At 36.4% G+C, this 24,333-nt stretch overlaps 1 protein-coding gene across 3 annotated transcripts in view; it reads right to left on the bottom strand.

Annotated features, from left to right (window-relative positions):
- Window positions 1-2,807: 2,807 nt before the first annotated feature.
- The window catches only part of ASB5 (ankyrin repeat and SOCS box containing 5), a 40,418-nt gene continuing 18,892 nt past the window's right edge, over window positions 2,808-24,333 (bottom strand). The window contains exons 1-8 of one of the 3 annotated variants that reach the window (XM_064710625.1): window positions 18,656-18,966; window positions 13,232-13,299; window positions 9,859-9,938; window positions 8,706-8,813; window positions 7,212-7,362; window positions 6,944-7,078; window positions 4,777-4,968; window positions 2,808-3,417 (exon numbers count right to left, since the gene is read on the bottom strand). In XM_064710625.1, the coding sequence (XP_064566695.1) occupies window positions 3,290-3,417; window positions 4,777-4,968; window positions 6,944-7,078; window positions 7,212-7,362; window positions 8,706-8,813; window positions 9,859-9,938; window positions 13,232-13,289 (852 nt within the window). In that variant the 5' untranslated portion in view covers window positions 13,290-13,299; window positions 18,656-18,966 and the 3' untranslated portion in view covers window positions 2,808-3,289. Of the gene's footprint in view, window positions 3,418-4,776; window positions 4,969-6,943; window positions 7,079-7,211; window positions 7,363-8,705; window positions 8,814-9,858; window positions 9,939-13,231; window positions 13,300-18,655; window positions 18,996-24,333 lie in introns of those variants that run through there. The other 2 variants (XM_064710626.1, XM_064710624.1) reach the window with 2 other exon arrangements.

Genomic DNA, 24,333 nt, shown 5'->3' with positions numbered 1-24,333 from the left:
GGTGAGTGAGGGCAATATGCAGAAAAGGTTGTAATTGTGTCTGCTGTTACAGCTGTGGTTGCAACTGTCAACTGCTTCATCAGTTTCAAAAATAATTTCAGATTGTTTGCTAACGTGTAGCTTCATTGTCTAGTATAGCAAGTCAAATATAGATATCTCCCCCTTAATATTAAAGAATACTTTGTCTTCAAAAGACTGTTTGACTCCTCTGTGAAAGTCATATTTCCATTTAAATGAAAAAACATACGAAGCTACACAGCTAGTGCTTTCCAATTACTATTAAATCTCTGTTATGTTCAACATCCGTGCAAAATCAAATCTATTGTTTTTTGGAAATAATCTGTCCCAACAGTACTGACACGTTTATTATCTTCAGAGACAGCTTCACTGGCAGCTGCAGTCTGAGATGGGAGATTTGGCACTTTAAAGCCATGATGTGTGGAATGATGTCCTGTCTATTCCACCCTGCTCAGGGCTCCCGCCAGGCTGGGCCAGTGATGCTGCCCTGGCCATGGCCAGAGCCGAGCAGCCCACAGCCCCAGGGAGGCCCAGGAGAAGCACAGGGAGAACCTTGCATTCCACGTGCTTTCTCACCCACCAGTGCAGTGCCTCCTGTGGGTCTCTGGAATATATTTTTTTTTATTTTTCTCTGAAAATGCCTTAGAACACTTTTTAACTGGTATAAAAGTTCTGTAAGTAAGAGCTTTATTGTAATAGGGCGCTTAAACAGTGCTCTGACCTGGGTCACTGTTTACCTCAGATCCTGTTTCTAACATTTTAATACATAACATTTATTTCATACTAAGAATTCAACCCATCCAAGCCACATTGAATAGGGCCCTGACAACATGAGAACAGCAACAAATCTGTAATTTCTGGCTAAACAAGGGATCATTTCTGGAAGGGATTTTACCAAGCACTAACACCACGTATTTCATTGCCCTGTGTTTTTGTTATGTGAAAGTAGCACAGGGCTCTGATCTGCCAGAGACATGTCCCAGTGCATAGTCCTGCCAGGCCAACAACATCCATTCCCTCATTTGTTTGTCCCTGTCACATAGTAACAGAAGCAATGCCCAATCCAACTCAGCTCAGCTTGCCAAAATTAACTCAATTTTCACACAATTATCTCTTAGCAAAAGGTGGAAGTTTATGTTGAAAAGTGCTTCTTGCCTGAGATCGAAGTAATGGTATTACCAAAAGCCAGTTTCTTCTGACTAGTGCCCTATTCTGTATAATTACACACAAAAATACTACCAAATACCTGTAAGCTACCAAGATGGTCTTTGTTCACTCTTTGGATGGTGGCAGGGATCATGGAGAATGGTGGGAAGAAATTTTGCAAATGCCACAAGAGCATGAACACACCTATTTTCAATGAGGTCTCTGGTGTTACTCTCAGCAAAACTTCTAACCTTATCTAGTTGTGTTCCAAATAGGTGTTTTGCAGAATAGCTGTTTGCTCCAATCTGATACAGGTGTCTAGAACATGAGAGCTTTTTTGCCACTTTGTCTGAATCAAGCTTGAAAAGCAATGTATGTACACCTGAAGGTGAGGTTCTAAATGAGCTCATTCTACGTGGAGAAGTTCAGCAGTGCTGTGGTTGGCTTGGCACTTCAAAGTTGGCTTATTTGTGGCAGTAATACACAGTAATGGTGTTGTACCTAAAACCACAAATTGCTACTTTCTGGATGAAAATAAAAACCACTACACACACCCCAGTACAGACTCAGAACATGATGGACTCCTAAGCAGCTCCTCATATCTGCATTTGACTTTCCAAGGACTCCAGAAAAGCCCCCTAACTAGAGCTTTTGCAGTAAACAGAAGCAAATCAAGGTTATTTAACAGTGTCAAGACAGCTACATTTTTATTAGGAGCATATTATTTAGCAACTGAGTAAGCATTCCTCTTTGTGAAAGCTTCCTCTATAGTTAGTTCCTCACTTATCATCTTTCCAGTAGAAACATAAATACTGAAAGGAGTCACTGAAAAGGAATGGAAGAGGGTGAATCACCAAGGGCAAATGGCAAGTTTTCAGATGTCCTGTGCTTTGGTTTGCAGGAACTGAGCATCAGTCACTGAGAAAGTAATCTGTTCTCAAAAGAACAGCAAATGAGAAGAGGGAAAGGAGGAGTCCTGCATTTTAATCTATTCAGATCACAATCATCAAAAATTCAAGGGCATGAGCAAAGCCTCAGGGTTTTCTAATGTCCCTTGGGGGTGTCACCATTCTATCTCTGGCTAGAGTTGAACAATACCTTTTCACAGAAATGCCTGCTGGAGTATTCTGGGAAATTGCAATAGGATTTTTGGAGCTGGGAAAATGTTTACATAACATGTAGTAAGAGAAGTAATGTCCTTTCATGAGCTGTACCCATCTTGATACAGAAAACTGACATTTTTGAAACCTTGTATTCACCTCCTGAATTTGAGCTTGAAGATTCAGTACCCGCATCTCCACTATATGCCTTCAGAAATCTCACAGACACTACATATTAAAATATATCTTTCTCTGAGGCAAGTAATTATTTAATATGGCCATTAAATTCTTGTGATACAGCACTGTTATGAAAAGATAATTGAAGTGCCCATAAAATTCTTTTTTATAAGAGGATACCAAAAGTATCTCTGTATTAAGGATTTTGAGAAGTTCCTAATTGTACCAGTAAACAGAATTCTATAAAAAACTGAAGTTATGTTAACATCAGTTTAATTACAATCCACAGCACAGGCAGTGAGGAAGAGTAGAGGAAGTTTCTCACTGTGATTAATGAACTGTCTAGAAAAAGAAAAAGAAAAGGAATTGATGTTTAATTGTTTTATTTTTATCAATGCATATAGTGCACCCATGACCAAGTATTTTTAGGTACACAAACAACAGAGATTTGAAAATACATAAAATATTGACTCTAAATGGACAAACTTAACAAATAATAATGAAGAAACTCTTTGTGGTTGAGGTGTGTCCAACAGATTTTAAAAACATAAACACAATTGAAGTTAACAGCACTAAAGCTATAAAGGGTTAAGATAAAGTTATACAATCACGTCCCAGAGTATCAGCACACTTATTCAATTCAGCTGGATTAGCACCTTGGCACTAGTTGCTGAATGGCTCCCAATAACTATTACATTTTCAACACCAGGTGTCAAAGATACCATTTTTTTAAGCAATATGCAAAAAGGCTTTTTTTTTTCCGCCCAGCAGTTCTTTAGATAAAATGTACAATAAACAGAAAAAAAATGTACTTGCTATATTTAAGTTTCTAACAATTAATTACTATGTTATCTATACTGTAAGAAATTCTTAAGTATTGTTGGCAACTGGAGTTGTGGAACAAGATGCAGTCTAGCTCTTCCTATGTAATTTCGGATACATAGTCGGCAGAGCTGACAAAGAGAAGATGGTGTGGCTGCAAATAGAGAAAGAAGTTTAATTGTACAATTATAAAAGCCAGCACTTTGTTTTACAACTGCCTCACACAATAATACGTTTCTAAAAAAAGTTCATATTTTGCAAATTTGACCTTTTTCTTCATTCCGTTTCCTTCACTGTCTTTCTCCCTTCAAAGACAAAGACTGGGGCTGCTTAAACCTTAATAAATAGTTAGGGAAATAGTAAAGAAAGCAAGACAAGGTCAGGTTTTTTTAAATTAAAAACCAGTTCCCAGAAAATATCTGATGTCAATAACTTTTGAAAACTGCAGACTTGTTGTTTTGGTTTTTTTAATTCACAGCACAGGTTCCATACCTGCTACAGCACTACTAGCTGCACTACCAATGCATCACTGCAACAAGAATAAGCAGGAAAAATACCCCAAGATCTTGGACCATATTTAGTGGTCTTACTACTTAATCATAATGTCTTTATCATTCTGCCCCCATTCCTTAAAAACGCTATTTTCTCTGGACAATAAACCTGGATATGTTTCATGCAATGTAATATTTTTCTTTGCTCTAACTTTTAAAAACATTACTAGTCTTGGTAAACTTGTGAAAACATATAGTTTTTAGAGCTGTTTTGTTAGCAGCATTCAGACTACAGGGTGGGTTTTTTTTGGAGGTAAACATGAATCAGTGTTACTTGTCAGTTCACCTCTAGAGACGCCCATGGTTATTGAAATAGTTGCATTCTCTTGTGGCTAATTTTTACATTATACATAGTTCAGTCTGAACAAGTCCAGTTCCCTTTGCAATATTCTCTCTTGACAAGGCAGATAGACCTTTAAGAGGTTTGAGGAACTATAGACTCTTTAGTCTTCTGTTTCTCAGATTTTGAAAATTTTGTAAAGAAAATTTAGAAAATTAAAATTCTTACTCTTTTTTTTTTGCCCATAATCAAAATAATTTTCTTTATATGCACATAAAATACATATTTAAAATATTATGACAGCTGAACAAAATGAAATATATTTTTAACCTGAAATTTAAATACTCTGTTTCTTTTCAAAAAGGTCTGTAAAAACCAATAAAAATGTAGCTTAAATATCTACTTAAGTAAACACCCAATAAACATATGATGATACTTTTTCAGCTTGTATAAATTCTGATGCTGCTTGGTCAATGGGCTCTGGCCTGAGGCTAAATATTGCTGAGTATGTTTATAATTAGAAAGGAAATTACCTGAATGCTCATATAATCATTTCATACAGCCTAGTGTTACCTTCTATAACATGGGTTTTTTTGACTGTTAAATTGGGTGTTTTTCTAGGTAGGTTTGGTTATTTTGATAACACAAGTTGCAGTTTCAAATATAAACATCTAAAACTTACCTTCATGGAAGAGCAGCAGTCTCTCCACTAAACTGCTTGGGGCAGCTAAATCAACAGGCCTCTCAAAATCTGAATTTTTGGCATTTATGTCTGCCCCAAATTCAAGGAGTAAGTTTACAATCTCTGTACTAGAATGCTGGGCAGCAGCATGGAGTGGAGTTTGCAAATGCTTTCCCTTCTGCACGTTGGCACCTGGTGGGCAGATGCACATAAAGAGACGTAAGAAGAGATTAGTTAAATTTGCCATTGAGTAAGAAAGATGAGGCTACAAAGCAAATAAAAATCACCACTGGTCTGGATTGCCACAGTGCATTTAGCCACTTTATTATTATTTTATTGCATAGAACTATAACTAACCACATCAGTGTTTTGTTTGGGTTTTAGTTTTTTAGCCTAGGTTTTATTATCCAAGTACAACCAGCTAAAAAAGCATTAGGTACCAATCAGATAACAGAAGCATCACCATTGCCTAATCATAAAAAGCACTTTTTGTTTATATTTAAGAAAATCTGCACTACATAAAAAACATACTTTCCTTATTTAAGTCTTAAAAAAATAGCACTAAACTGAAGTTTTGTATGTATATTTTTGTGAATACACCAACTCAAGAAAGAACCTTGAATGCCTTATAATTTTTCACATGTTGAAGCTGGCAGTGGGTTTGAAATAAACTCCCATCCTATCCAACCTTTATTTATTAATCTATAAATTAGTTTTAATTTTAGTTAAGGTGAGACACAAATCCCAAACCAATAATTCTCTAATCCATGGGTTCTAATTAGTACACTTTTATATTAATATGTAATTTTTAACATGTTTTAAATTAAAATGGACTAAATTAATTTGCAATAATGGATTCATATTCAAGAAAAAAAACCCATGCAAGAGTTAAACTAAACTAGCCAGTATGGAAGAATCTCCCTTAACATGGAAGCTGTTGGTTCATCTAAAACCCAGCCTTCTTCAGACTTCTTACTGACCTTGTGAGACCAATAATTGCCTTCTGTGCCAACTTTACTCCCTGATTCAACACTTTTTGCATTTTAAATGTCCATTTGAGTAAAATAATAATGTCACAGGTCTACAGTAATTAGATCTGAAATCTGAATAATTCCCTGTTCTTATATTAACCACTGGAGCCTGCTTCTGCCTTCTCTTGCTTATTTCATTGTCTACCTGCTTTTCAACTTCTAGTACATTGTCACAAACTGATAAAACATGAAAAAATTTAATTTACTTAAGTAGTTACTTAAATTCTCCATTTACATACCCTTTTCTACTTCAGGGCACCAACAAATGCAGAATATGCCCTTCTGTTACTGTTTTTTCTGTATAGTAGTATTTGAATCCCAAAGTATGCTAATTATACTTTTGCTGTTCTTAAACATAAAAAATCATGACATAGAAAAATTAATCATCCGAGAAGATGGACTCAATGAGAAACACTTTAACTGCTTGTTTAAGTTCTAAATATAGCATGCAATCAACTAGAAAAACTATTCTGGTGCAATGATAGCAAGGCTGAATTATTCATTTATACATTTTAATTCCTTGTTCTGCAGGATGTAACAGCCCTGTATGTAAATACCTGAAATGCACCAAACTGTCTTTCAGCTATGCCAGTTGTGTCCCTGGCCCTGTGCTGAAACAGAGCCAGCCTTCAACATCTCTAATCCATTGATTTAAAAAATAATCTGAAATTTAGGATCAGATGCCTTTTACCTCACCCCTTCCCTCTGCAACTCAGCCTCCATGCCTTGTTGCATGTGCAAAGATCAGTCAGAACTTGCTGAAGAATGAAAGCAAGGGGGACTTCATTGCTAAAGTAGTTTGACTGAAATCTCAATGATTACTATATGAAATTTCTCAAAGCTCATTTTTACCCTTCTTTTTCCTACAGAAAATTAATATCTACAAAGCTGCACTATGTGCTGAAAATTTTGAACATTCAATTCTTACTGGTCTTGCTTCCTTTTTTTGTTTTAAGCTACCTGTGACACCAAAAAAAAAAGTAAATTATAAGAAAATATTATTCAGCATAAACTTTGAAGTAGAACCCTGCCAAGTAAGGGTTCCAGTTCAATTGGCTGAGCACAGCTGAGCTGAAAGGTGAGTACAATATGCTTATTTTGCAGACCAGTAATATTTTATTTAAATCATGACATACCTGCATAAAGAAGTTTTCGAATGCAATGGATCTGCTGTGAAACACAAGCTACATACAGAGGTGTTCCTAAATGAGGAAGGTCTTGATCAACATCTATACCCCAGGATATCAGTACCTCCAGACATTCACTGTGACCTGTCAGTACAAAGCACAACAGTTTGCTGGACTTCAGTATGCTGCCTCATGGACAAAACCACACACATTTCTTAACCCTCTTACTGAGACACTGCTCAGCTGCTCCATGTTTATTGAGGAGCTAATTTCTTACCTCTGCTGGCTGCTTCATGAGTTGGTGATGGCAGACAGGACTCCCACTGAGCTTTGGCACCGTACTGTAACAGGAGCTCAGCACATGCTGCACTGCCTCTTGAACAGGCATTAAATAAAGGTGTCACTCCATCAATTGTTGTAGCATTTACCTAGAATATATAAAATCTATTTACAAAAAGAATTAAAAGAAAGGTAGATTTTTAAACAGGAAATAGTCACAAATTGCATAAAATAAAAAAAAAAAGAGTATTCGTTAAAATAACAAGTTAACTGACCAGTCTCTGTGAAACTGTCTTTCTCTTACCATGATTCTCAGTTGGAATTAGTTTACTGTTATTCTTGTTAAAGTATGTTGGATAAAAACACCTGGAATACTAAAGAGCATATATTGACATCTGGGCAGTAAATAATTATCAAAAGTCATTTCACTGAGCTTGTTTCAATGATACAGAAAATTTACACTTTGCAAACTAATGGGGTAAAGGGATCTTCTCTCCCCAGCTATGGCAGGAATTGAGGATTATTTGCCATTTTCTTCTGTAGTTTTAGTCTCCAGATTCAAGTGATATTTCTCAGCATGGAGACAAAGCTAATAGCACAGGCTCACTGCTTTAATACCAACCTCACTCTTCAACTGAATATTTCCAGTGTGAGAAAGAAAGGAGACAAAGAAGACAAGTTTGTGAGGCCTAATAATAGTAAAGGAAGGAAAACAGGTATAAGGAGAAAGCTTCTTCCAGGACTTTGGCCCGTCTTCTTCCATGTACCCCCTAAACCCACCAAAACAATTACAAACACTAAAAATAAACCAGGTGGAATTTTTTTTTTTTCTTACAGTTTTGTATCTTTAGACTCCTTGTGCTAGATGAACTAGGGAGAAATTTGCTTTGGAAATATCTATGTATCTTTTTTTATTTTTCTATAATAACACAGACATTTTCCACATGATTCTGCAAACTGAATTTTAAGAACAGTAAATATTTCCATAACAAAGATCAGAGACCTAGGAAGCTATGCACTTGAACTCTGATGTCAGCAGACATTGCACTGAAAGTGATCCAATAAAGTCCCATTTTCATTTTGGGATAAAAGATAAGACCACCTATGCCAGGAGCACAGAAAAGAGACTGTGCTTTCTTCTACTCATACCAAAGAATTTTAAGAGTGTGACAGCAGACATTCTGAAGATTAAAAGAAAAGCCTCCTGAAAGCCACCTAAAACAAGAGGAACCCAGTAGAGGAAAGCATTCCATATTTTTGAAGTGAAATATCATAATGAAGACTGCTAACAGATTCACTCCAACTCAGTACTGCCTCAATGGCTGCCCATCAATCTCATTTGCTAGCATTCAGATGGCAGCTGTAATCACATGAGATGAACATAGCCAACAGGGTAAGTTACATTACATTAAAATCAAGAAATATATCCTTCTTAGTTAAGCAAAGGTTAGAATTGGACTTCATATAAAAGAAAACAAAACCAAAGCCTTACGTTTGCTCCTGCTTCAAGGAGGATTCTTGCACATCCTACATGGTCTCCCAGGCAGGCTTCATGGAGTGGAGTTACTTGGTCAATTGTTAGTGTGTCTACATTGTACCCCTAAAATAGATGTGAATGGTATTTAAAGATCATACAAAACCTATTAAGAGTAATTTCCTCACACTATTGTTCAAATGAATAGTTTACAATACTCCAAATAGGCTTAAAATTCAACTTGCAATAAATTAATCCTCAGTGAGCATTTATTTTTAATCAGAAATAGGCATAAAATATGCAGACTGTTTAGATGCACAGTAACAGGGCAAAAGGCAACAGACCCAAGTCAGAACATGGCAAATTCCAAGTAGCTATGTGGAAAAAAATTTAACTGGGGGGCAGTGAAACCCTGAAACTGATGAGAGGAAGGGTGGTGCATCTCCACTCTTGTTGATCTTTAAAACCCCACAAAGTCCTGAGTCTGGACTCTCCTATAACTCTTCCAACCTGTGACTTAACAGGTGAAATGTCCAAAGCTATGAATTTTTAGCAAAGAAAACATTTATTGAATTGGTAAAATCACCAAGCCTTCTAATTTTTTTGCAGTAGATGTTGTTTGATTCTTAAGAACTAGCAATTTTGTCTACCTGCTTTCATCAAATGTATTCTATAGTATAATTTTTCAATATTGAAAATAGCTAATAGGACAATATTTAAATATTAAAATTTAGCATTTACAGTCTCTCCCTTTGATATTAGCAATTTTTTAAAATGACATCAATGACAACCCAGAATCTTTCAGTAATTCTTCCTGTTAACTAGTATCTTCCTGACTTGCTCTATTTACCCAAAGACTTAAAGCAGTGAAACTGCTTTATATTGATTTATACCATGCAAGAGGGGATGACTGACATAAATTTAGACACAATTTTGGTTTGATATTTTTTTTTTGTGGGGAAGCAGGGGTGACTGGGGGTTGAAACATACAGAGGAAATATTTTAAATACTAGCTTAAATCTTATCATATGAAAAATTCCTAAATATGTATTGCTCTGAAAAATTTAAGTGAAAAAAGCAAAACAAAGCATACTAAATCGGCATTAATAATCTATGCTGAGAAATTAAATAACATTAAAAATGAAAGCAATTGTAAAAACAGAGCCTTCACCTGTGACAATAAAGTCTTCAGAGAAAGAAGACGTCCTTGGCTGGCTGCCTCATGCAGAGGTGAGCGATCTGCCCAAGAACCTATATAAAAACAACATTTATTGAATAAGTAATATGAATTAGAAAGGGTTTGGAATGCACAGAGCAAAGCAGAAAATATGATGCACAGAATGAAGTCAAATGTCCTTTGAAATTAATTTTTCCTCTTTAGAGACTCAAATCATCAGTTTCTAAGCAGTAAAATAGTGCTCTATTATTAATTGTAACACATCTCTAATAAATTATTATGTGGTCCACAGAACAAAATATTGAGATATTGATATCAGTAATCTATTTAATAAATTCATTAATTACCATATTCCACTTCTATTTTTGCACTGTTCATTTTTAATACACATAATAAAACTTTGTAGCTAGAATATAGGCATTATTTGAACTTAAACCAGACATTAAGCTGCCTGAAGAAGTCACAAAGAAGTTGGTTTATATGAAAAGCAATGTGGGAATCTTTATGTATGGTCAGATTAATCTGAAGCTACTACACAAGTGCAAGAAGAGCAATGCAGTGAGAATCACAGTAAAAAATTACTATAGTAGAAAGAAGATATAAAGTCTAAGTTCTCATTCCATAAACTATTAGGCTTAAAAATAATTAGATATGTCTACTGTAAAGTTTTGGCCTTAATTTTCATTTATTTATCACCCTCAAAAGAGAAAGTTAAAAAAGAATAGTAGCCCAACAACAACCCTGCGCTCCCACACATAACCCTCCATAACTCCCAGCCCAGCTTCCAGAGCAATCCTGAAGCTCTTGCTGAAGGACCTGCCCTTTCCTCTGCAAGACTGCACACTGACAGGTCCCTTCTAGCCAGCCAAGGCTGCAGCAAGAGCTGAAACCGATTCATGGCAGGAATTTTGAAAATTAGTTTTAATAGGCTGTGCAAGGAAAAAAACATCTTCAAAATGTATTATGAATTATCAGTATTTGTTCCTCTAAGAACAAAATCACTAGAACTGTAAAATACCAATACAATCACTTGCGTGAGTTATATAAATCTGCCCAAAATTCCTGAAGAAATGCAGAGAGAATTTGCCTGGCATGATGAATTGCTAACACTGGCAGGTGACTTTTCCAAGCGTGCAGGTTAGACTCTGCCATGGGCAGGGACTGCCTACAGAGCCAGCCACTGAATTTACTGGCAAAGCAATGAGTCTGAAATGCAAAGGCTGTTGCTCAATCACTGGCAGTCACTAGCCTAAGCTCTAAGATAACTACACCCCAGAAATAGACCCTGTTTCTGTTTCCTATTGGACTCCTGTCCACTAGCCTGTTTCAGAAAGTACACTTTTGTTTACTATAAACAACCCCCTCAAATCACATCAAGAATGATGAAAAGTTTAAGGCTATTCAACATGAAAAGAAATCAGGGCCTAGTTAAATCATATGGAATAGTGCTCAATAGGAAATTGTACATAAAACCTCCATTTTCCTACTGGTGTTAGTGAATGAGACTAAAACCTACACAGAAGTATGACTGCATCTTGGAGAACATGGTGCACTTTGTGACTCAGCACTACTGAATACTACTGAGATCAAAAACTTGGCAAAACAAAAGCACAAATGATTATTTAAATTATCATAAGACTACACAGAGCTGATTGCAGAAACTTAAAAATATGACAGTAAGGTTTTATAAACCTGATTTTAAAATGCAGTGCGATTTCTATCATGTCAGAGTATCCTGTATGTGTGAAGCTCCTTGAACTCTTTCATCTGTGGCAGTGGATGGACTATTGGCAAGATCCAGTTTCCCATCCTCTGTCAGAATTATTTGCACTAAGCTCTGGTCATCTGTGTGTGCATGTACATATACATGCACACACATTACTCCCTGAAGTTTTTACTTCAGGTTTATTTAATGTAATGTTTTGAAATTCTTATTGATAGTCGAAATAAAAAAAAAAATCAAACCAAAAAAAGAAAAAGAAAAAAACAAGCCAAACCCACAAAACAAAACAAACAAATAAAACAAAAAATCACACACACACAATAAAAAAACTTAACCCCCTCACACACAAAGTGATTGGGATTTTAAGGGCTATTATACATTAAAAAACCCTTGAGCTCAGATACCTTCAAGTGACCCAATTTTGACAAATCATCAGTATTTTCTTTGTCATACCAACAAGCTCAGATAGATTTATTGTACTGTGGTTTGGATGTGTGAAATCACTATGAGTATTTCGATCAGTGTTTTTCTTCTTCTGCAGTAGTATCTGAAGGAGCATTCAAGTTGTTCTAATTCAAATAAATTAGATCCATTAAGTTATCCTGCTGGCTGCTGCAAAAAAATTCTTCAAATTTAAATCTGTATTTAGAGGTTGCTTTTGGTAATTTTGGCCCTCTGTCTCTATAGATGAGAACATCTCTTTCTCAGTTTATCCTCTCAATGGAAAGAAAAAAAAAGAACTGATTCTATGGAAAAACATCTTATAAAATCATAAGAGTTATGAGGCTTTTATGCTCATTCAATACACTTATATTTCAGCCATTCTTGTAGCCATGTATAAACACAACAAAGATGCAGGTGGGATCTGAAAGCAACAATTTCGTGCTTTTATTTCCTTTACCTCCTTCCATCTTGGATTGATCAGAAGAATGTCTATTAATTACTCCAATGACATTTGAGAATCAAATTATGCCAGATCCTGTTATAAGCTCTGGTTTTGCACCTAGACCCACCTTATATCCCTATCTTCAGGCAGAGATATTCAGCAGCCAGCTGTTTCTGATAAATCCATAAAATGCAAAATTCTTGTATCATCTCTACTACAAATAAAATCTAAAAGCAAAAAGTTGCAGAACAATTTTGTGCCAACCAAGTCTGGAAAAAGAAAATTCACATTCCAAATGTCTTGTTGATATACATAGTAATTCATCATTAAATACCACAGGGACAAGAATATGTTCAACATAAATATTTACCATAAATAAACATCAAAGGTGTTCTTGAATTCTTTGCCTAGATTACTGCCTTCTGCTAATCTATAAATTACAGTGTCTCTCACTTAAGTCATTAGCAGAAACATAAACACTTTCATTCATTGTGTTTGTAATAGCAGTAATAGCAAAAATAGTCTACTCCAAAATTGATAATGCATTAATTCCCTATGGCCCCTGACAATGCTGAATACAAAGTATCTCTAACTATATACAGAAGCCACATTAGTTTCAAGTTCTCTGATGTATAGTTTACCAGAAGGGCAAACTATTACAAAGCATCATTGCTTTGTAAGTATTAACAAGAAAGAAGAAATAGATTCACTGTATTAACAGGTGAAGTTAAAAAAAATTGCAAATTATTATACAATACCTAAATCTCCATCTCCCCATGGCACTTCCAGCCAATTGCAATTATAAATCCTACTCATTTCTTTCAATCTGGAAAATAAAAAAAAATTAAAATAATCATAAAAAAACCTTGCTCTTGCTAGTTGGACCTGTTCCTAAAACACCCTGGCTATGTTTGGAAGATCAGCAGCTCCCTGTAATACGAACTTCCAGCCTTCAGTAAACACAGCTTTGAATATGTGAGCATGTACAAGCTGTCAGTTTCTTATGGCAAAGGACTGCTGCCCTTTTTTGTCAGTTTTTCACATTTCTTTCTTTAACACAACAACTTCTCAAAGTGCCAGTATCTGTGCATTGGCTTTCCAAGACAGATTAACTGGAATTTCAGCACAAGAGAAACTCACAGTGAAATCAAGAAAACCTTGACATGAATAAACTGCAGGAAAAACTCGTTCTATTTTAACCTCATGCAAAGACATAGTTTTGTGTCCTCAAAAATCAGTAACAGTACATAGATTTTAAGGGAAGCACTGCCAAATGTCCCTATGTTATTTTACTACTTACTCATAATACATCTAGAAAGAAAAGCAAAGATATTCTGAACATGTTTCAAATGCTGTTTGAGCTGTACCTGAACTGTGTTTTTCTTTTAGTAGTTCGCTATTCCTTCAATTATGTTCTAAAATATTCTTTGGTTTTTGAACTGGGGCGTTGATAGCTATTCTCAGCAGTGAAAACATCCAAAAATAGGGGTTTGCAGTTCTTGACTTTGATTCATTTCTAAGTCATTAATGTTCTTTTCCTCACATTTCCCTACAGACTTCACTCCTTTACATCCTTTACCTGCAATTATCTATAAGTCATTCCTGAAATTATAATTATAGTAGTAAAATACTAAGTAAAAATATTTTCACAACAGTCTTTACCTCCAGTCATATAATTCCTTTTGTATTCATTTCTAAAAATTTGTGAAGTCTCAAAAAAACCAACCAAAAAACGAACAAAACAACAACCCCCAACTCAGTATAAAAAGTAAAATAAAGGTTAGATTTTCAAAAGGAGAATTGTAATGAATAAGTTCTTTTTGGGAGAGTATTTATACCAGGGCTCAGCACTTAAAAAAATTACTGGTCTATGGCTAAACAGATGGAGTCCCAGTCATCAGAAGAAGCACTATCATCAAAGAAGAACTGAAAATAGAAGCCTGACACAGCTCATTACAGGGAGATGAGAAACACAGAGTGTTTAAAAAGTATTGTAGCTAATATTTATTTCTGCAAAACCAACAAAAGCTATGTATTTACACAAGCGCTGTTACCTTTTATTTCTTAAGATGCATTCTGAGTGCTTCAGCTTCTGGCAACTGAAGCAACATACAGGATCAATAACTAAAGAGAAAAACTCGGCACGTCAGAGTCCCAAGATCAACAGAATCACTTCACCCAAGTTGTTGAAAGTGTCTGATATTTTGTATATCTAATTAGGCTTGAAAAGATTTTTATTGTGGGACTATAAAATTACTCATTTGTCTAAATCACTTGTAGGATAAAGAAGCGTGTCAACTACTCAAGTGATATTTTATGTTGAAAACTATTTTAAAAAATCTTCAGTGAAGGATTTAAACTTTAAGAAATATATCTATGATGCTTAACTATCATGATTAGATATGACCAGAAAAACATAAGTCACTTTTTTTTTTAATAAATGAAGTTTAAACAGTCAACAATGAAGAACTACAAGAGAATTAGAATTTAGGCTAGAGAGCATTAAAATATGTCTGAAAGAGAAGATGTCATTAAAGTGGTATTTACATATGTCATTTCAATGTTTCAAGTAATATGAAAATTCTCTAACAATATAACTATATAACAGTGTACATATATATATATGCATATATGTATACAAACAATGAAAACTTGATTGATTCAAACCAGTATACTACATTATGATAAACTTTCTATTATTTATCATAATGTAGACTTTAAATCTACAAACTGGGGGCTTCATTCCAAAGGTAAATGCTAGCAATTGCCTACTTCTAAAAGCCATACAAAGCTTTCTCACACAGTTCTGTGTCTAACAGCACCTGCACCACATGACACATTAGTTTTGCCATTCCAGTGTTGCATTCAGTGAATGAATTGGTATTCAATTTTTTTTTTATCTCCATGTCTAGCAGGATCTCTTTAAGACATGTCATCCAAACTACAAACTCACTGTAACATTGTTGATTTTCTACTGCCTTTTTCATGGTATTGTCCCAATGATAAAAGAATACTTCAACTCGCCTGCTGAAGCTATATCAGTTCATCCATTCATACTATTTTATAACTAAAGAACTAAAAGACAGAGTTTTGATGCTTGAATTATAAAACCATTCTAACAGCTTTTTTTTTTTTTTTTTGAGTTCTTAAACATCAGAGTGCACACTAAAAGCACAGTTTAATTATGGTTATGAGAGCTCTGAGCATCTGAAATTTCAGTTTTAGATAATAATAACCATGATCAGCCAAAAAGCTTTTACATTAGGTGACTGGTCTAAAAACACATAGGTTCCAAAGACAAGAATGGAATTTACTTTTAAGGGCATTAAAACACTAACCCTTTCTCCCTACCATTCACCTCATGATTCTAACCTTTGCATCAAACAGCAGAACATAGGGTATGTTTTTTCTGAGTATAAAACTAATGCATTTTCAGAACACCATTCATGTTGGAGAAGGAGCACAGCTAAAGAGGCTGGGGCTTTGTGGAAGAGCACAGCATGTGACTGGGCTGTCAAGTTCTGGGCTATAATGCACTGAATGGTCAAATCAGGGTGGCACAGGTAACATTTTGAGTGTTTGGCATTGCACTTTTCCATACTTTTCCCACAGAAACACAAGCCACTGAACTCTACAAAAAAGCCTAGAATGACACAACAGCAATTTCCAAACACAGCTTGCTTGGTTCCCAACAGAATTAACTTTAAGCCATGTGAAGATGATGGCAATGGCAATGGTAGGAGCAGCAGCAGTCACTGCTGGCTGTGCTCAGCCTTGCATGTGTGGGAAGAAGTGTGTCAGGCCCCTTCTCGTGTCACATGAAAGCACAGCCACAGCTCCACATCCACTGCTCATGCACAGGTTGTGTCTTGAAGCATCAACAACTGTCTGGATGTTTTTCTAACGTAAAGTAGCTTGCAAAGTCTGTATGCCCTAGCTAGAATGCCAAGATGTAAAATCACATGAATCTCCAAATTCAGTAATCTATTAGATCCTCATCAGATATGACTTTAGGAGGAGCAGCTGGCAATATTCTTTGGCTGTTATTATTTCCTTGGACAAGTCACTAAAACAAAGTAAGGGCTTTTCAGTCCCCTTCCCAACTAGAAGGTGACAGAAAAGGTCTATGGACATTCTGAGCTGAGTTCAGATTCTGAAGATTAAAGTCTGGAATAATTTTGCTCCTCAAACACAGTCTCAGTCTTAATCAAGAGTACAAACAATTTTCCCCAAACTGCTGAGAATTGTCTGCATTTTCCCAGCCTGCCTGAGAGCGAATGCAGCCCAGGGCCTAATCCTAAACCTTATAAACAGAAAGCATTTGTGCAGCAAATCTGTGTTGTGTGTAATTTTTGTCACATCCATGAGATTCTGGAGTTGTAGCCCCTCAAGCCAGCAGGCTGAAGGCCTTTTCCCATTTTGACTCTATCCTTTCACCCTTCTATCGAATCTTATGATATATTCCACCCTCTGCATCACTTGCAGTCCATTTTCCAATCTGCCTATTTAATTACAGACTGCATTGCAGCATGACTTTCTCTCCCTTTGCTCTGCAAGGGTGCCTGTAGAGCCAAGTCAGGTTTGGACACCTGCATGGATGAAATAGAGAGGAAGGAAAAAAAGCATCCTTCAGAGTTTATAGAAGATATATTTGTTATTCAAGTGCACTGCAACAATCAGAAGCTTTAAATGCAACAGAGGTCTCTCAGTACTTCAGGATGCCTATCAAGAAATGTATATTCCCAGCATGGCAATTAAAAAGAGGCTCTAAGTAGCTAGACCCTGTTAAGATGGATTCTACAGAAAATTTTAGTTTCCATGTTTTACTTAGATTCTGAGAATTTCAAAACTAGAGTAATTGTGGCTATTTCTTTGTAAGAGTAACAAGCGAGCCTAACCTTCAACAAATAATGGAGTGGCTAGTACTAATAAAAGTCTTGTGAAATTTCTTTTCAGCTGAGGGATATTGTCAAAGCTTTTTTGGAAAATACTGACCTAACAACCTAAAATGACCATAAATAAAAGTTACTTTAGGTCAGGAAATCTTAGCCCAAACAGTGAAAAACATGAGGGCAAAAGGAGCTCTGCATATTAAAACTGATGAATAAATGCAATCATACAGTATCACTGCATTCAAATGGTTACTTGGAAGATAAGGAAACGTGCTTAAATTCTTGAATATTGCTTCATTCTAAAACTGTTAATACTGGAAATCATCAAAGGTATTTTAAGAATAAGAATATATTTTAAGAACCTAGCTAACATAGAGCTATATTTTACATGGTAAATTCACAGTTCCTTTATGTAAAACATATGAACTCACTCCTGTCTACTACTTCCATTGACTCTTTTAACATTTCCATCTTTTTATTTTATATCATATGTTCATGAATTTCAAGCTTGACTTCCTTAATTTCTTATTTTCTTTCACTCTAAACCTTATGATATCATCAATATTAAATCATGGAATTATGATCACTCTTTCAAAAAAATTCCTCTTAAGACTCTTGCAATTATTCAAAGCTTCCTTTTACACACTTGGACTATGGAAAAAAAATTACAGGAAAATATGGCACAGGCAATAGGAGTCCTAAACACTTCTAACAGAGTTTATTCCTCATTGTTGAAAATGTCAGTGTTCAGCAACTTAAAAACCTCCTAAGTACTCCTCTATGGAAAGCCTTACAATTATATTTCGTCCTTAGTACCTTAGTACAGGACAATAATTCAGTCACCTGTGTTCCTCTATTGCCTTCTATTTCAGATATCTTTAGACTCCTTACACATAAAGTTATATGTAAAGTTTACTCCTCCCCCTCCTTTCATTCCCTGGTTCCCCATAGTAAACAATTAACCTTTAGTATCCAGTTACCTTGTGACAGGACACCAAAAGTCAGGGTAAGTCAAGCCTTAAACACTTGCATAAAACAAATAGGGCAGATAAACAAGAAATGGTATTTTAGATCAGCTGATAAGAGAGCAGAAAGAACGAAAATAGCCTCAGTATCCTCGTGTTAACCCATGCAAGACAATAAAGTCCCACTAACAAAAGCATGCATTTACATTACAGCTAGAAAAAAAAAAACTAAAAAACCAAAAATCAGTTTTATAGCTAGACCATCATAAATTGGGTCAGCTTAGCATATTTCAGTACCGGTTTGTGAAATGGCTGCTATACTAACCTTGGCTGGTCAGAATGCCCCAGCCAGCTTTCCGTTTTGCAGGGCACTCCCCTACACTTTCTAGGCGTCTTTTGGGGAGATTCTGGCTCCTCTGCACAGCAGTGTTTGTTGTCATGATCTGTTTCTCGAGGAAAGCCTGTCTGTCATTGGTGCAGGTGCTCTGCTCTGACGAACATCCACAAATGATCTCTAGCACCTTTTTTCCTCCTTTCGCTTTCTCACAAAGGATCTTGCTGTACTTACTGTAGAATGGCCACAACACTGAAATCCATTCAGTAACATTTACTAGCTTGGACTAGTGACTACAGAGTGGGGGAAGGGAAGGACTGCTCCAGCATTTTCTATTTTTAAAACAGAGAAAGAATCAGCTTAGCTACAGCATGAGTCTTAACTATTTACATGATTTAAATGGAAAGAAGGTGTTAATTTTTTAATCATTTAACACAAAAAAGAAACAGATTCTTAAAGCATAAGTATTCAAATATTTTGCTGTTTGAATACCAAGCAGCCTAAAACAGAAACCCAAAATTATTCTATCTTTTAACAATAGTAACAACAATTATTACTGCATCAGGTTTTACTGATATGTAATGTGCAGTAAAGAGTGATTTTAGAATTCAGGAGAATCCATGAAATTTTGAAACACTCCTGATTTTCTGTGGTTTGTTTCTTGGTTTTGTTTTGTTTTTTTTTTTTAATAGGGGGCAAGTTATCCTACAAATGTCAATGAAACTAAATCCTGAATAAAGGCATGTTTTGACTAAAAAAAAATATTTTGAAAGTCTGATCCCGTTGTGAAAGTAAGGCTGTAGTCTTGCCAGAAGAAGCACAGATCACTATTTTTTAGAAATAGCAACAAAACCAAGCAAAGAGTGCTAGAATTTTTTGTTCATTACTAAGTATCAGGCTGATACTATACAACAAAAATCTGCAAAGAGAAGCAATCCATGATAAAATTGCATCAAAGTAAAAGACAGTGATTTCTCTGTAATAAAAATATGTTAAAATGTCGCCTTTACCTCACTGGCATTTCCTTGTAGTATTTCCTCATTATGCTCCTCTACAGATATATAAAGTAGCCACTTGTAAATTTTTAACAAGCAAATCAACATTACTGAGTTTCACTAATACTATTTTTTCAGGTACCTGACAAAACTTAATCCCTAAAATTCTGAAATAATGCTCAGCTATTTAATGAAATTTTCTATATCCCTCTTGGTTTTCTTTAGGAGAAAATCAGAGGTAGGATTATAGGTAGATAGGGCAAGGGGAAGAAGAAGGAGCAGCTGCAAATTTCACCTTGAAATTGCAGCACATGAGAACTGTCTCACTTGCAAGAGTGCTACACCCTTTACAGAACAGAAGCAGGTGGGCTTCTGCTCTTCTCACAAGACAGAACAAAACAGCACTCTCACAGACACTGGGCTGCCTTCACACAACTGTTTTCCTCGGGTTTTATTTAGCTGAACAAACCAGAATATCTCCCAGACGGAAATAAACACTTCGACATATCTAATCTCTGCATGTAAATCTGAAACAGAACTTTCACAAAATGGCTCATTATAAACAGGACATTATAAATATATCACTTAAATACTAGAATTATGCTTTCTTCCAAGTAAATAAGTATTGGAAGGGGAATTAACAGGAGAGCATACTAGGGACATGTAACATGTGCCTGTGCAGGAAGATACCAGCATTATTCTCCTGTGAGAAATAAACTGACAGTTTTTGTGCTTGCCATGGCTCTGAGGCTCATCTCAGTTTTAAATTTCCATTTGGAATGGAATTTCAGGACTCTCAGGAGAAGGTGGTGAGGATCAGGATTAAGTAAAGCATCTGGGACTGCAGATCAGGAATTGACATTGGTCTGGCAAGAAAAAAATCTACATTTTTTTGTAGGAGTTTTGTGGGTGAGGTTGTCAGCTGAGAATGAATCTGCATCTTTCTACAGGAGTGGTACAAACCTCTATGGAAGGACTTCATACAAATGCTTCCCACACTGATTCCAGCCTCTGCTCGCTCTCACTTGTCGGGGAGGCGTGGCTGGCAGGAGCAAGGAAAGCAGCAGGTACAGAGGCAGCTGCCATGGCTTCAACAGGAGCCAGCACCACCTGCCCTCCTGTGCAGACAGCTGCCAGGAAACAAGGAGCTCCCCATGCAGGTAGAGCACCCCCAGAACCCTCCATTTCCAAAGCATGGCTTGTAGGAAAAGTATCTCCATTACACAGAGATATTCCATAGATGCTTGCCAGTCATAGAGTTACCATGAATACTCTAGAGGACATTAAAAAAATATGCATTTTTGTGCTTTAAAAAAGGGAAAGCTTATCCAGTTCAGGACTGCAGAAGGAAATTTTCACTAAATTCTGCTAGGCCCAACCATTCAACCTCCAGGCAAAAAACAATTAAAAGTCTTATTAAAACAGTTCATAAATACAAGAATTAGAAAAAAAGCTAAAATGGCATCAAAATAATCCAAAATTATTTTAAAAATATAGTTGAAATGAGGGAATAAACATGGCTAAAACCATGGAGTAAGGCTGAAGACTGTGCTACTTCAGTTCCACCTCTAACACGGATTTGCCACATGACCTTTCTCATTTATGCCCTGGACTACATTAACTACGAAATAAAAATCGGTATCCTTCAACTTCATTAGGTAATAAAACTATTAACATTCAAAACTACAAAACCACTTAAGCTTAGTCCTGAGATTACGTTCTTCAGATTTTTCTCTATAGAAGACATTCAAACACTTCCAAAATCTGCCAGAAAACCTTTAACACAAGTCTAAGGAGATGTCCAAGCATGTAAAAAACACAGCTGACCATTATTTTTCCTGACTTGGCAAAGAAGCAGTTAGGCACAGCATTTAGATTACAGTTACTCATGGAAGCAATGCAGTTACCTTCAAAAAAGCCACCAGGGGAAGGGACAGATGCTACAGTCTGACAGTAAGGAAACCAGAGGACTTTACTGATGGGTTTGGAATTCTGGCCTAAATTACCATACAAGCTTTAAATAAAGCACTATGTTAAATTTCATTAATAATTAGTTCTGTTCAAATTTATAACGCAGAGGGAAAAGTGTTGAAGGAAACTCTCAAAATCTTTTTATTCCAGATTTTTATAAAAGGAAATATGAGTAAAGTTTCAACATTTCCATGTCAGCACATAGCTCTGAGTTTAAAGGGGCAACAGTTCTTAACAGGTGGGAATGAAAATAGAAGTAAATTTTGTTCCTCCCTTTCAGCAGGGAACTCATTCTATTTTCAAGACTATTTTTAAGGCAACAGAGGTGCAATTGTGGTAACACACAAAAAATGTGTTGATAAAACCCCAACAACAATACCCCAAACCCCCTTGACTTTTCAAAATATGATGCAGTCCAATGCAATACAGTCCAAACTCCTATAACAGTAATTTATCTTAGGAAAAATTGCACAAAATTGCACCATTTTCAAATGTCACAGATGAGTATTTTGTGTGCAACCATCTCAAAACAGCAAACTGATGACCCACTTTGCTTCCCAAACTGTTCTGTACTTTAGGTTACTCTGTTTTCATGACCAGGATTACTATGGGGTCACAGTGACTGCATGGAACGTGCCACACTAAGTTCTGGAACAGGACTAGAAACTGATTCTTCCTGCTCATGTGATCCACACCCTGCAACCAAGAAGCTGAAATGACAAACAGGCTCCCTGTGGCTCAGTGCCAGTACCTCAGCAGTGGCCTGCTATTTGACATTGCCAAAAACAAACCAGAAGAAATCTTGAACATTCCTCCCTGTAGGAGATGCCAGGATGAAGCAAATTTTAGGAAAGATTGAGGAACTGTGGTTTCTGACAAAAAGAGCATCCTTCAAGGCCACAGTGGTGCCACTGTTACATTTTACAGTGCCAACTCAATGCCAAGGAACATAAATGCACCATGAAAATACAGGGATAAAGCTCTAGGAGGGGAACAGGGAAAGGCCTGGAACAACTTTTAATTTGTTTGTTAAATAGATTCTTGCATCAAGCCATTCTTCATGGCAAGTATGATGGTGATATAAAGTCATTAGCAGGCAACAAGAAGCTTAGGCATTATCCAGGTCACCAACCAGTCCTCTTAACAAATACCAGCAGAGAGGTAGAGAATGCTTTAATGGTCACTAGTTACTTAAGCATAAAATGACATTTCTTTACACCGTTATAAGCTCTAAAAAAATGTATTACATACTCTTAATACAATTTCATCACTGTCTCTTAGCTGGAAATCCAAATCAGTAGTAGTAGTAGAAGGAGAAGAAGATGATGATGATGATGGCAACAGCCTGGCTGTCTAGCCAATAATTTCCCTACCTCTTCTCCTGAGATTTCTACAGTTGTTACACCTTATGTTCTTGGATGCTGGAATCATAACTAAAGGTTGAAAAAATATTTAAACATCTGATACAATAAAGGCTTTGTCTCAGGTCTCCCAGAAGTCAAATACAGAACAGTGACATATTTATTATAGTTTTTGGCTTGTTTGCAATGTGTACCTGTCAGACTCTTCATGCAGTAACATAGAAAAATTGCTAAATATTACACTAAATTACAGAAGTCATGGGGCAGAACCTAAGCAAATCAGTTACCAAGCAGGCCTGAGCTTCAGATATTGACAGCAAGACAGACACAGGCATGAAACCTGTAGTCAGCATAGGAGTGGTAAAGGACACCCCAGAGAGAATCGTGAGTCAATAACAGTGAAAGAACAGCCATACAGAGAGAGAACATATCTATTGCCAGAAAGGCTCCAGACATGGCACAGAGAGTAACATCCACTGGTGCAACAGATGCAGCATGCCACAAAGGATTTATGGCCAGCCAGGATTGCTGCAGTCCTGAGCAGAGCTCAGTACTCAGGCATGCTGTGCAATTCCCCCCAAGCCATCATCCTCTAACTGGCAGAAGTTCACTCAGTTTGCCTGCATTGCAAGTGATTGAGAACATCCCCTACAAGAGAGGAATGTGGATAGCAATACCCTGCCCATAAAAATCCAGTGGCTGATTTTCCTGAAGGAAGGAACATCACCTTCAGGGAGCTTTGCTATTTTGGTCTTCCCCTGTTGCCTTATGCCCCACCAATGCAAGAAAGACCAGGGCAGATGGTACAGCTGAGCTTGCCCCAAGCCAATACTGCAGTTTTCTGCATATTTTCTGTAACACCAGTTCTCTTTAAAGCCTTGCAGACAGATTGATCCAGGATTGCCTTTCAGTCTTATTGCTATGCACCTTTAAAACCCCAGGTTTTAAGATACATCAGGGTTCATAATGTTCACTTTGTGCTTTTATTACTTCATAAGCTTACTCTTCATTTCACACAGGAAAATATAGAAATCAATTGATGAAGGGCATTTCCATGTGAGTTTAGAGTGTACACTCCAAGCAAGCCAATGGGACCTAGGCTGGTGACAAGTTAAGGTCCACATTCAGAAAAAAAATACATTTCAAGGAGGCACACCTTCATGAAACCAACCAAAAAATGCAGCTGGTGGACCTCAAGGAGGTCCTCACATTTACAGAAGAGTACAAAACAAATCCCACAAACAAATACACATGACAGGCTATATCAGTTTCTTTTCAAGAGGCAAGCATGCAAACAGGCTCCAGCATACATATTCACTAGATTTTTCTGTGGACTCAAAAA

This window comes from Zonotrichia leucophrys, chromosome 4 (genome assembly GCF_028769735.1).
Source record: "Zonotrichia leucophrys gambelii isolate GWCS_2022_RI chromosome 4, RI_Zleu_2.0, whole genome shotgun sequence".
Classification (NCBI taxonomy): domain Eukaryota; kingdom Metazoa; phylum Chordata; class Aves; order Passeriformes; family Passerellidae; genus Zonotrichia; species Zonotrichia leucophrys.
The sequence above is the reverse complement of the archived record's forward strand: the minus strand, read 5'-3'. Positions and strand labels throughout refer to the sequence as shown.